Source organism: Dipteris shenzhenensis, chromosome 28 (genome assembly GCF_047967505.1).
Source record: "Dipteris shenzhenensis isolate YYH24624 ecotype China chromosome 28, Dip_SZ_1.0, whole genome shotgun sequence".
Lineage (NCBI taxonomy): Eukaryota > Viridiplantae > Streptophyta > Polypodiopsida > Gleicheniales > Dipteridaceae > Dipteris > Dipteris shenzhenensis.
In genome coordinates, this window is record NC_141623.1 from 21,859,037 (window position 1) to 21,872,378 (window position 13,342).

Below are 13,342 nucleotides of genomic sequence, written 5' to 3' on the forward strand. Positions count from 1 at the left end.
TTTTCTCAAAGAGGCACACCCATCCGATAAGTACTTGGTCAGATAACACACCTAAGGGCGTGTTTTTTTGCGGATGTGCATATCATTACTGAAAAAATGGTGTATAATGCGTGATTGACGATGCAAAGCATATCTGATGGTGACAATAATTTGCACACTCCTCAACGTGGTTGAAACCAACTTGCGTGCAAAGTGGAGCCCCCATCCGACAAGTACTAGTTTGAATAACACACCTAGGACCGTGTTTTTATATGGTTGTGCATGACACAAAGGCAAAAACGGTGTTTTATGCTTGATTGACAATGCAAAGCATATTCGATGGGCACAATACTTTGCACACACCTTCAACTAGGTGGAATTGACTTACATGCAATGTGGCATTCCCATCGCATAAGCGCTTGATTGGAAAACACCCCTAGCAGCGTGTTTTTTTACGGATGTGCATGATACTAAGGCAAAAATGGTATTTAATGCTCGATCGACCATGCAAAGCACATCCTATGGGCACAATACTTTTCCTATACCTTAACCTAGGTGGTATTGAAATGTTCTCAAAGAGGCACACCCATCCGATAAGTACTTGGTCAGATAACATACCTAAGGGCATGTTTTTTTGCGGATGTGCATATCACTACGGGAAAAACGTTGTATAATGCGTAATCGACCATGCAGACCATATCCGATGGTAACAATACTTTGCACGCATCTCAAGCTAGTTGAAATGGACTTGCGTGCAAATTGGAGTCCCCATCCGATAAGTACTTGTTTGATTAACACACTTAGGACCGTGTTTTTTCATGGTTGTGCATGACACTAAGGCAAAAACGGTGTTTTATGCTTGATCGACAATGCAAAGAATATCCGATGGGCACAATACTTTGCACACACCTTCGACTAGGTAGAATTGGCTTACATGCAAAGTGGCACACCCATCCCATAAGTGCTTGATCGGATAACATACCTAGCAACGTGTTTTCTTTACGGATGTGCATGACACTAGAGCAAAAATAGTATTTAATGCTCGATCAACCATGCAAAGGATATCCGATAGGCACAATACTTTTCCTACACCGCAAACTAGGTGGTATTGAAATGTTCTTAAAGAGGCACACCCACCCGATAAGTACTTGGTCAGATAACACACCTAAGGGCGTGTTTTTTTGCGGATGTGCATACCACAAGGGAAAAAATGGTGTATAATGCGTGATCGACTATGCAAATCATATCCGATGGTGACAATACTTTGCACACACCTCAATGTAGTTGAAATGGACTTGTGTGCAAAGTGGAGCCCCCATCCGATAAGTACTTGTTTGAATAACACACCTAGGACCGTGTTTTTTCATGGTTGTGCATGACACTAAGGCAAAAACGGTGTTTTATGCTTGATCGACAATGCAAAGCATATCCGATGGGCACAATACTTTGCACACAGCTTCAACTAGGTGGAATTGACTTACATGCAAAGTGGCACGCCCATCCCATAAGTGCTTGATCGGATAACATACCTAGCAGCGTGTTTTTTTACGGATGTGCATGACACTAGAGCAAAAATAGTATTTAATGCTCGATCGACAATGCAAAGGATATCCGATGGGCACAACACTTTTCACACACCTCAACCTAGGTGGTATTGAAATGTTCTCATTGAGGCACATCCATCCGATAAGTACTTGGTCAGATAACACACCTAATGGCGTGTTTTTTTGCGAATGTCCATATCACTAGGGAAAAAATGGTGTATAATGCATGATCGACCATGCAAAGCATATCCGATGGTGACAATACTTTGCACGCACCTCAATGTAGTTGAAAAAGACTTGCGTGCAAAGTGGAGCCCTCATCTGATAAGTACTTATTTGAATAACACACCTACGGCCGTGTTTTTATATGGTTTTGCGTGACACAAAGGCAAAAACGGTGTTTTATGCTTGATCGACAATGCAAAGCATATCCGATGGGCACAATACTTTGCACACACCTTCAACTAGGTATAATTGACTTATATGCAAAGTGGCATTCCCATCGCTTAAGTACTTGATCGGATAACACACTTAGCAGCGTGTTTTTTTACGGATGTGCATGACACTAAGGTAAAAATGGTATTTAATGCTCGATCGACCATGCAAAGCATATCCGATGGGCACAATACTTTTCCTACACCTTAACCTAGGTGGTATTGAAATGTTCTCAAAGAGGCACACCCATCCGATAAGTACTTGGTCAGATAACATACCTAAGGGCATGTTTTTTTGCGGATGTGCATATCACTACGGGAAAAACATTGTATAATGCGTAATCGACCATGCAGAGCATATCCGATGGTGACAATACTTTGCACGCATCTCAAGCTAGTTGAAACGGACTTGTGTGCAAACTAGAGCCCCCATCCGATAAGTACTTGTTTGATTAACAAACTTAGGACCGTGTTTTTTCATGGTTGTGCATGACACTAAGGCAAAAACGGTGTTTTATGCTTGATCGAGAATGCAAAGCATATCCGATGGGCACGATACCTTGCACACACCTTCAACTAGGTGGAATTGACTTACATGCAAAGTGGCACACCCATCCCATAAGTGCTTGATTTGATAACATACCTAGCAGGCTCGTGTTTTTTTACGGATGTGCATGACACTAGAGCAAAAATAGTATTTAATGCTCGATCGACCATGCAAAGGATAACTTGGCATGTCCATCATATGAGTACTTGATCAGATAACTTCTCCCACCAATAAATTAAGTACTAATTAAAAATTATAGTAAATGAGTAGATTATTAAAAAGAGACTAATATTTATGTAATTGTTGCTACTGCAGCTTGCTTGCAAAGGACTCTCACAAAGGAGATGGCTATAGATTTTGTTCCAGGGATGGATGTGATTTTATGTAGCAAAAGAGAAGTAGTTGCATTTGCTACAATCCATGATAGTGATCCCAATTCACTTTGCCACTTTCGAAGACTTGGCGAAGATAAGGTGGCAGTTACTGTATCAAAGATTCTTAGCGCACATGTTGAGCTAAAGTATAAATGTGGAGATCACTTGGAGATGTTATGCCCTACAATACATCCAACAAATCATTTATAGCATGGGACAAAGATGAGACTTATGCAACAGACATTATCAAGAATACAAAGTGCACCACCTTGGATTTTACTATAGGGGACATTTTACAAATGAGATCATTTGCAAATAAGACTGTAGCAGAAGGTGAAGTATTGGGATTTGAACACGTGGAGCAATGGTCATTTGCACAGATGAGGATTCTAAAAGTCACTGATGATGGTATGGTTGATCACATAACATCCTTATGTGATCCCTACTATGAGGTAGGCAAGAATATGAGATGGAGCATGCAATTTTTAAACATGAGAAAGAGGCACGTGGTTTTCAATGATAAAGACAAGGTATACTACAATATCAAAGGACCTAAAAAGCGTGCCCATGTGCCAGGCTCTATCACTTCAAATGTGGATGATTTCAATATACTCAATTATAGAAGTGACATCTTATCTAGAGTGGATGAGTTCATTGGTTCCGAGAAACAAAATGATTTTAGAAGAGAAGCCTTATCTGGGGTTGCACAGTTAGAAGGGCAAAGGTTTCAATAGCGATGTCTTGTCAAGTGTGGATGAGTTCATGCATATTAACAAACCTGTCAATCAAGCTTGTGGATTTGTGAAAGCCATGCAAGATGTCCCAATGAGTGATGTTCTCTCAGGAGTGGAAGAGTTTCAAGGTTCTCAATACTCTCGTAGAATATTGAATTCATTGAATGGTCCTAAGAGTATGTTAAAAACGAGGATGAGATCACCAGAGGATTATTCAATATTTAACTTTGATTGTGATATGGACAAGGATGCAACGACCAATCATGGATGCTTGGTTACAAACAAATGTGAGGAGAAGAAGTGCATAAATACAGATAACAACGTGCACGAGGAACAAAAACGGTCATACATATGCATGAAGAGAAAGCGAATCCAGGCAGATCCACAAAAGCAACGAAAGAGGAAGAGAGTAATGAAGGAGGAGAACATGTTAAATGCATTGGGATATCTATGTTGCAAGCGAAGATGTATGCGCTTCATTGATCTTGCAGACATCAGGGAATGTAGAGGACACGTGTGGCAAAGAAGTGGAAGCGAAAGAAATGAATACCTTCTCACAAGTCTCTCTTGCTTTCTTCAGAATGGCAATAAAAGGCTAAGTTCAAGACAAAAGGTAAAACCTCTCGTAAATGGAAAAAGGATTTGCAATAAGGCATATCGCAATATTACTGGATTATCCCATGGTACATATTGGGATTTAGTCACCAATGCAAAGGGCGGCAACAAATTTACATTCACGGTAATAGAGGAAGGTCCAAATCAAGAATCTCAACTGTCAGGGCAGCAGCAATTTTGCAAGACTTCATACATGAAAATGCTTTACCTCAACCCCATATATCTACCAAACTCCCTAACGGTGATGCGATCACTGAAATGCACCTTCCAATGGGCTTGACAAAGCTCGAAGTATTTGACTCTATTGCAGAAAAGCAAAGGCAAAGAGGGGATGCTGTAGGTTCTTCTCATACTTTGTATACTCTTTGGAAGAAGAACTTTGGATATGTTAAAATCCCAAGGAGGCAAAAAATGTCAAAGTGCAATGTCTGTGATGATTTAAAGCGAGCGATTGAGAGTGCAACATGTCCAAATCAAAGGGGATTATACAAAAAAAACCGAAAATCTCATCATGACCTTATTCTACATTCCAGACAAAAATATGCATTTTGGAAGGAGCAAGCTATTTCGCATCCCGATGACTACATGTGCCTTATTGTAGATGGCATGGATCAGAATACAACAACATTGCCTTGTTTTGTTGCCACTCCACCTAAATTACAAGGAAAGCACTTTCTAAAGACACATCTATGTGGAGTGTTAGTGCATGGAAGTAAGTTCTTTGCAAATATATGGATTGATTCCTTGCATCTACATGATAGCAATCAAGTCGTAACATCTATTATGAAGGCAATTTGCAATGTACATGCAAAAAAAGGTCGCCTACCACCGACTTTGAGAATACAAGCTGATAATTGCTGGCGAGAAAATAAGAATGTACTCATGTTTGCATTCTGCTCCATGCTAGTTGCTCATCGAATCTTCAATGAGGTCGAATGTGGATTTTTATATGTTGGGCATACACATGAGGATATCGATCAGGTTTTTAGCACAGTCTCAAGGGAGCTTAAATGCAAGAATGTGATAGATGACTTTGTAAGAAGATGTGGTAGGCAAGTTGGTGGTCGTAAGGAAAGTACAGTATGTGAGAGGCTCGAAAGAATGTATGATTGGAAGAGCTTCATTCTACCTTTCATACAAATGGGTGGTGATGCATTGACAGGTCATACCAATCCACAGTACTTTCATTTTTTTTTTAAAGATGAAAAACCCATAATGCAATGGCAACAGTATTCTCATGATACAAAATGGGAACCTGAAGAACCTTACAGTCTCTTAACTTCAATTCCCAGCAAGGAAAGGTATCCAACATGGGCTCCTATACAAGAATTCAATGAGAGGTCTAACTGTGAAATAGAAGGATTAAAAGCATTTATTACATACAAAGAGGAAATGCTCCGGAGATATCTTGATTCGAAGCCTACTTAGAGAGAACACACTACCACTGTAATTAACAAGACACAAAATTTAATAAAGGACCTTGAGAGAATGCGAGGCTCAAAGGATGTCAAGGAAGAATGCAATATGTTTTGGCCAAATGTTCATAACGATTTGCGCCCAGCTCCAGTCTTTGAAAATGAATTTGTATCATTACTCCCACGTCTATATTGTGGACCAAAGAAGAGAGAGTTTATGCCACAAGTAGATATAGAGGTCGATTGTTTTGTTGTGGTTCGGCCATCGGATGATGAATATGAGAATGTGAAGTTTTGGGTTGCAAAAGTAGTTGATGTGCAAAGAGATGACCAAGGGAGAGCTACAACATTTACATCGGTATGGTATGAGCCAAAGGGTAGGAAGGAGAATATAAATAACAACACATTGTATACTAATTGTATAATGAAGGAGTGGGTCCCAAATGATGAAGCGGTCTCTCAAGTTTTGATGGAGACAATCATAGTGTCTTGGCATTCAAGGGCAAAGAAATCAAAGAAGCGCATGGGATATGAGGTAGAAGGAAAAATAAAAATACCACAGCAAACTATTTTGCATATACACGAATTTTTAAGGATGCTCGCCATGGAGGAAGTAGAAGGAGACAACGCAAATGAAGAATGTCCATGATTAAAGCTTTGTATTGAAGTCCATTGAAGGATTTTATTTGGGTACTAGGCAAGAAGCCAATCCAAGACAATTATAATCAGAGTCATCACCTCCTATGTCAAATGAGAATCAAAATATGCACTGGATGTCACCCAAGGGTCAAGGCTTGCCAAGACAATAGGGAGTTAATGCAGATGGCACCTGGCAAAGGACTATGACGTTGAGCAATAAGACAATGGGGAGTCAATGCACCCAAGGGGCAAGGCTTGGCAAGACAAGCGGGAGTCGAATTATGCAGATGGCACCTGGCAAGGGACTGTCATGACATTGAGCAATAAGACAATGGGGAGTCAAATTATGCAGATGGCATGAATTGAGGCTCTTTAAGAGCAACAATTTAAATTGTAAACATATGTTCAATCTATATCATTTTGGATATAAAGACTCTAGCTAAGAGTAACGTCTCTTAATGTAATCATATAATAATAGCTATAATTGCTATTATACCTCTTTGGTTCAATACAAAACTTGGGTCTTATGGCATCATGTCTTTTTTCTATTTATTAAAAGTTTTAAAAATTTTGTGCATATTGCGAGTGACAATGTTATTTTCATGAAATATTTAAGTCTCCTTTCATGGATTTATAAATTTATCAAGTCAAGGAAAAATGTCAAGGAAAAATATTAAAAATAATTAAATTAACAAATAACTTAAATATAGCTAGAATTTCTAATATAGAATTATTTCAAATTCTTGCATGTTGGTGCAAAAGCATAGATTAAAAAAACAATATTTTTATGTGAATATGATAGTGCCACAAAGTGAACTTTTGATTTGGGAAGAATATTTTCAGAAAGTAAAATTTTGATTTGGGAAGGATATTTTCACAAAGTAAAGTTTTCATTTGGGAAGGATTTTTGGGCTTCGTCCAAAAACAACACAAAAAGTCCAAAATTAATGAAATAGGTGTTAGGACTGGAATTGATAGTAGGAATGTGGGAATGGGAGTGGGAGTTAGGAGGGTGGTAGTGGGAGAAAGGGAGAGTGGGAGTGTGGAAGTGGGAGTGGGAGTAGGAGAGGGGAGGTGGGCGTGGGAGTTGGAGAGGGACTGGGATTGTGGAAGGTGGGGATGGGGGTGGGGGTGGGAGGATGGGAGTGGGAGTGGGAGAGGGAGTGGGAATGGGGTAGGTGGGGGTCGGGGTGGGAGGTGGGAGCGGGAGTGGAGAGGAAGTGGGAAGGGTGGGGGTGGGGGTGGGGTAAGGGTGGGAGGATGGGAGTGGGAGTGGGAGGGGTGGGGTGGGAGGATGGGAGTGGGAGAGGGAGTGGGAATGGGGGAGGTGGGGGTGGGAGAATGGGGCCCGTGGGAGTGAGAGAGGGAGTGGGAATGGGGGAGGTGGGGGTGGGAGGATGGGAGTGGGTGGGGTGGGGTGGGAGGATGGGGGTGGGAGTGGGAGTGGGAGTGGGAATGGGGGAGGTGGGGGTAGGAGAATGGGAGTGGGAGTAGGAAAGGGAGTGGGAATGGGGGGGCAGGGAGAGGGAGTAGGAGTGAGAGTGAGAGGTGGGAGTGAGAGGTGGAGGTGGGAGGATGGGAGTGGGTGGGAGAGGGAGAGAAGACAATGTGATGGAGAGGCCAATGGGAGAGGAGATAATGATATAGAACGACCAATGAGAGAGAAGCACTTAAAACCCTAGTTTTTCTTATATATACTCTCCTCCTCTCATTGTTTCTCTCATTTCAACAAGCAAGAGCAAGCTCGGGGGGGTCACTATGTATAAACCCTCTATACCATGTGCGTTCAAGGTATATTTCTAAAATCTCTTATCTGTGTAAATTTTTCATTAATAAAATGTACCCCTTTTCTATACAAATCTGTAAATTTTTTCCAAAACTATTTTAAATAGTCCCTTATGTATATTTATTTCTATAAATTTTAGAAATAAAAAATATCCTTTTGTTGAACTCACGTGATAGGGTTACATATGATGAGTGATCACCCCCCGAGGTGCTATGTGGATAATCAAAAGTGCTTTGTTGCAAATGCAAATTGAAATGAACCCAAAGAAGGGCACATTCCTTGTTCTTATAATTTTGGAGAGGAAGTGGTAAAACTCTCCCAACATAAATGTGTGCTCATGATGTGCTAAATGCAAAGCGCTATGTGCAGAGTGTAAAGCGCTATGTGTTGAATGCAAAGTACTATGTGCAGAGTGTAAAGTGCTATGTGTTGAATGCCAAGATTGGTCAAACGAATAGTTTCACTTTCGATGCGTCTCGATTATAATCAGTCTTTAAACAAAGATTAACCTTCGATCATGTCCTCTTACAAAAAATGAAGCTGTCGTGATCTTGTTTACATGCTAAATCAGCTCGGAAAGTTCCAACAAGCGAGTCTTCGGCTTTGGGATGCTTCCAAGAGAGATGACTTGGATTAATGGGCGAGGTGGTCTTCTGTCAAAGGCATATATAATGAGACCTCAACACGCAAAGCTTTGTTCAGCTACGCGGTCGGCAATGAATTACAATACAATTCTCTGTCGATGTTTCCTATAATATGCATGAATCTGCGTGTTGATTTTGGTTGGGATGCTCACACACAAACTACACATGGAAGATATAACAAGGTGTCTGGTTGATAGCGGATATCGCGTACTAGTATAATCACTGATACGAAGCCGTAGCCTTGAAGCTGATCTACGTTTTCGTCAATGATGACGATAAATTAGTTTGTGTATCATTCTAATGCTAGTTTCTCGCTTTCACTCCTTTGGTCATCACTTCCACTCTCGTTATCACGCATGCATGCCAAACCAGTAGCCTCACCCAACACACTCCTCCATCCGCCTCGCCATGCCATTAATCTTTCAGCCTCTCTTTCTGTTCATTCTCTTAAATGCTCCTACCAGCTCCTTCGCATCCCATCAAGCACCCGCCCCCGGCCGTAGCTTGTTGAACAATGGCCTAGGGATCACGCCTCAGATGGGGTAAGCATGTTTCTAGTCGATCCTGGCATCGTTTCTTTCAGACGCTTTCTTCTTTATCGGCAGCCACGAAATTGACAGTATACACGCCTTCCATGGAATCTCCTATATAATACGCTACCTCTCGCAGATGGAATAGCTGGAACAAATTTGGATGCGGTATCGACGAGCAATTAATTCGTGACACAGGTACTTTTCTGAGACTCGCCAGCTCTCTGTTTTCTGCTTTTGATGGCGCGACTGAGTTGCGCCGCACGTGGCTATGCAATCTATGCAGCTGTTGCAATTTCTTCATCTGGCCTGGCCAAGCTGGGATACCACTTCGTGAACATAGGTACTGTGCGACTTCTTTTGCCTATCGATATAATCAGAGCTTTCTAGAGGTGTCAGCAAGGGCTAAATTCGACGCTAATAAAATGTTTCTAGTTCTAATCCCACATTTTGCCAATAGATGATTGCTGGGCGGATCTAAACCGTGACGATCAGGTATTTCCCCCACGGATTCTTCCTTGGACCACCTCACCCTCTTTAACGTCCCCTTGTAGATCAAGTCGTTTTGTGTGCTTAGGCGATTCTGGTTGAAAAGTCTTCTAGATCTTTAATATCTTAATTACTAGACATTTAGCGTCCTCTGCAAAGTCCATAGAGGATATTAATTTTGATGAATCGATCCAATTCTAAACAGGGCAACCTGGTTCCAGACCCCTCTACGTTTCCCTCCGGCATCAAAGCCCTCGCAGATTACGTGCACGGTTTGGGCCTCAAACTTGGAATTTACTCCGATGCGGGGTACGTGTATGCAATCCTTATATTTTTGCCTTATAGAATGGAACAAAGTTGTTTGCCCAAGACCTACGTACACCTTTTCCCGAAGGACCCCGCACTCGCTCTAATCTTTCCCGTGGCTTATTTCTGTGCTGAAGGTATCAAACTTGCGCAGGGAGACCAGGTTCTCTCGGTCACGAACAACAAGATGCTGATACATTTTCTTCTTGGGTATTTGTGACATCGATTACTGACTTCGAAACTTTGTTGAACTTACAATCTCAGTCCAATTGCAAGAATGCAAAACGCTACGCAAACCCAAATGTTCTGAATATGTGAAATCTTTTGAACCAAATGTTCTCAACATATTAAATCTGTTGAACGTTCCTTGCTTCCTAATTTGACTGCCTATGGTTCATATCCAATCCAGGGCATCGATTACCTGAAGTATGACAATTGCAATAATGAGGGTACTTCACCCCAGGCAAGGTTCGTTGGTCTAAGTCGGAAGCTTTAAATTTCCTTGTCTTTGTTTCCAACGATTACACAGAATATAGAATTGAAGACAGCTGACCCTGCTGGCTTTCACTGGTCAGGTATACCATCATGCGCAATGCACTCCTCAACACTACACGGGCGGTCTTTTTTTCGCTGTGTGAATGGTGAGATGGCAGCTGATAGTAGCTTCGATAAAGCCAAGGCAGATGTTTGTCTCAACACACCACTCTCATATGATGCACCAATGTTTCAGGGGCCAGGACAATCCAGCGACATGGGCTGCATCGATTGGAAACAGTTGGCGTACAACAGGAGATATCCAAGACAATTGGCAGAGGTGCACGGAATCTCGATCAAATTCAGTGAGCAAATTCCATTAATAGTATGGATTTGCACGTACTCCATCCTAGACCTATATTCTATCTCAACGTTCCCAGCCAGGATCTAATTGAAATCGATATAATTGTCATCAATTTGTAGCATGACTTCGAACGCAGATCTGAACGATGAATGGGCTCAGTATGCTGGACCAGGTGGATGGAACGGTACGTAATGGAGATCAAGACCAGGACCAGCTTGCCTTGTCGAGAGTTGAATTAATTATAGAGATTGTGACGATCACTGGTACTCTAATAATGCTGTGATGATTCCGATCTAATAGATTTTCTCACTTGAGCAATTGCTACAGACCCAGATATGTTAGAGGTTGGCAACGGAGGAATGACCGAGGAGGAGTACCGCTCGCACTTTAGCATATGGGCACTCATGAAGGTTATTGCAATAACGTTAACTTTAGGTGATGTTCATGGGATTTTTGTGCATATGAAGTGACTCGAAATTCCTTTTAATCTTTTTAGGCTCCTCTCCTCATCGGTTGCGATGTCCGTAACATGACAAAGGACACTCTCGACATTCTAAGCAATGCAGATGTGATCGGTGTAAATCAAGGTGACAATCATCCCATAGTCTCTTATTGCTATACTCGTCCGCATGATCTGCTAAGGGCGATTTAGTTCATTTCATAGTCTAGACTCTGATGGGTTGTATGCTCCAAGTAGATTCACTCGGAACTCAGGGGACGAAGGTGGCATTAACGGCGGGAGATTTGGAGGTACACATTGAGGAGCTCTTGATGGAAACTAAAGTATCAATGGGAGTCCTGAGACGATGGGTTTTCACGCAGGTGTGGGCGGGGCCATTGTCGGGGGGGAGAACAGTTGCAGTGCTATGGAATCGAGGCGATTTGGAAGCTAATATCACCGCAAACTGGCAAGACTTGGGGCTGTCAAGCACTCAGGTAGTGCAAGTTCGAGATCTGTGGCAGGTAAAAGATGAAACTACTATCCCATCTCCGCATTACATCGCATGGAATGATACGGATGTGTGAATGTAGACTCAGCCAATATTAGATCATCCCTACCGTGTGCATGGAATCATGGACGGAATGCATCATCATAAGTTAACCCTGCTAAACAACAACGTAATGGAAAAACACTGATGGAGATGAATCAAGATCTACTAACAATATATCGATTGTTTGCTTGACAAATGCTGCAGCAAAGCGATCTACCCAACTGCTATCAAGGGTGTCTGAAGGGGAGCGTGGGATCGCACCACCTCTCCATGTTCATCCTCACACCGGCCAGTTGCAATCTCAACATCACATTGGTGTGCAGCAGATGAGAGATTGCATATGAGTTGGGATTCTCAAAATATTAATCCTATATGTAAAATTTCCATGTCAATAGGGGCGTGTGGGTATGCCCATAACACGCAACTAGTACACTCTCTGCAACACAGCGCAAGAGGTGTGGGAAAAGTTGACAGCATCATACGACCATGTGGACATATATATATATATCTATAGGCGGGCCCACAAGGACCTTTTGACCAATCTCTATAAGAACAAAAAAGGATTTGGTAGATTAAAAAAGATTTAGGAGATAGAAGTACACATATCTAAAAGTCCATACTAGAGAAAGTGAGAGTGTTTATATATATAGTTTACCTAGAAAATATTTCACTATATGGGGAAAACAATCACTATATAGAGAGTTCTTATTAGAATTTTACTATATAGATACAATCTCACTATATAGACACAAAATTTCTCTATGTAGAGAATTGGCCCATAGAGATTCACCATATAGAAAAAACATCCACTATACAATGAAACATAGAATGAAAATTATATATATATATATATATAGACAAAATTTTGGACTATATAAAGAAGATTCACTATGTAGTAAAGTCATTCATTGCTTTTAAATGCAATTTCACACAATTAATACAATTTCTCTATTTATTAATATAATTTTTTTATTTTAATACAATTTCACTATATACTAACAACAACTAGAAACAAGAGTAAGAAAAGAAATGTTTGTATTCCATTCCAAATTAAGTGAATCATAAGAAGAATGAGTAATGCTATTCAACTCCTAGATGAATGTCATTTAGAGACAATCCTTGTTGTCGAATCTTCTTTACAACTACTTTTTGTTTCTCCAATAGCCAAGATACTAGATCTTCTCTCATAAGTTTCAAATCATACTCCATATTTTTACTAACATTATGCGGCCAGTATCTCTTCTCAAATTATTAAAATTTGCTTTAAGAAGCTTCATATACAGGCATCAAGCACATTTCGAGTACCAAAGTACTTCATCAAAATTATGTCTTGATCCTCTTGGTTAAATTCATGTACCTAACATGCAAAATGACATCAAGTCAGAAGTTACTTAAATTGATATAGTTAATTATTTGAATGAATATTGTTATAGCATATAAGAAACATACTTGCACTTTGCTCGAGCATACTTTGTC

The 13,342-nt window shown here is 40.9% G+C and overlaps 1 protein-coding gene across 1 annotated transcript; it reads left to right on the forward strand.

Annotated features, from left to right (window-relative positions):
- Positions 1-8,019: 8,019 nt before the first annotated feature.
- Positions 8,020-11,676, forward strand: LOC147883322 (alpha-galactosidase-like). The gene is made up of 15 exons (XM_087399469.1): positions 8,020-8,072; positions 8,639-9,253; positions 9,381-9,439; positions 9,528-9,584; positions 9,702-9,736; positions 9,936-10,039; positions 10,174-10,246; positions 10,446-10,504; positions 10,612-10,677; positions 10,767-10,850; positions 10,994-11,058; positions 11,202-11,284; positions 11,371-11,461; positions 11,572-11,624; positions 11,671-11,676. Exons 2-15 carry the CDS (start codon positions 9,120-9,122, stop codon positions 11,674-11,676), a joined length of 969 nt encoding a protein of 322 aa, XP_087255595.1. The 5' UTR covers positions 8,020-8,072; positions 8,639-9,119.
- Positions 11,677-13,342: the final 1,666 nt, after the last annotated feature.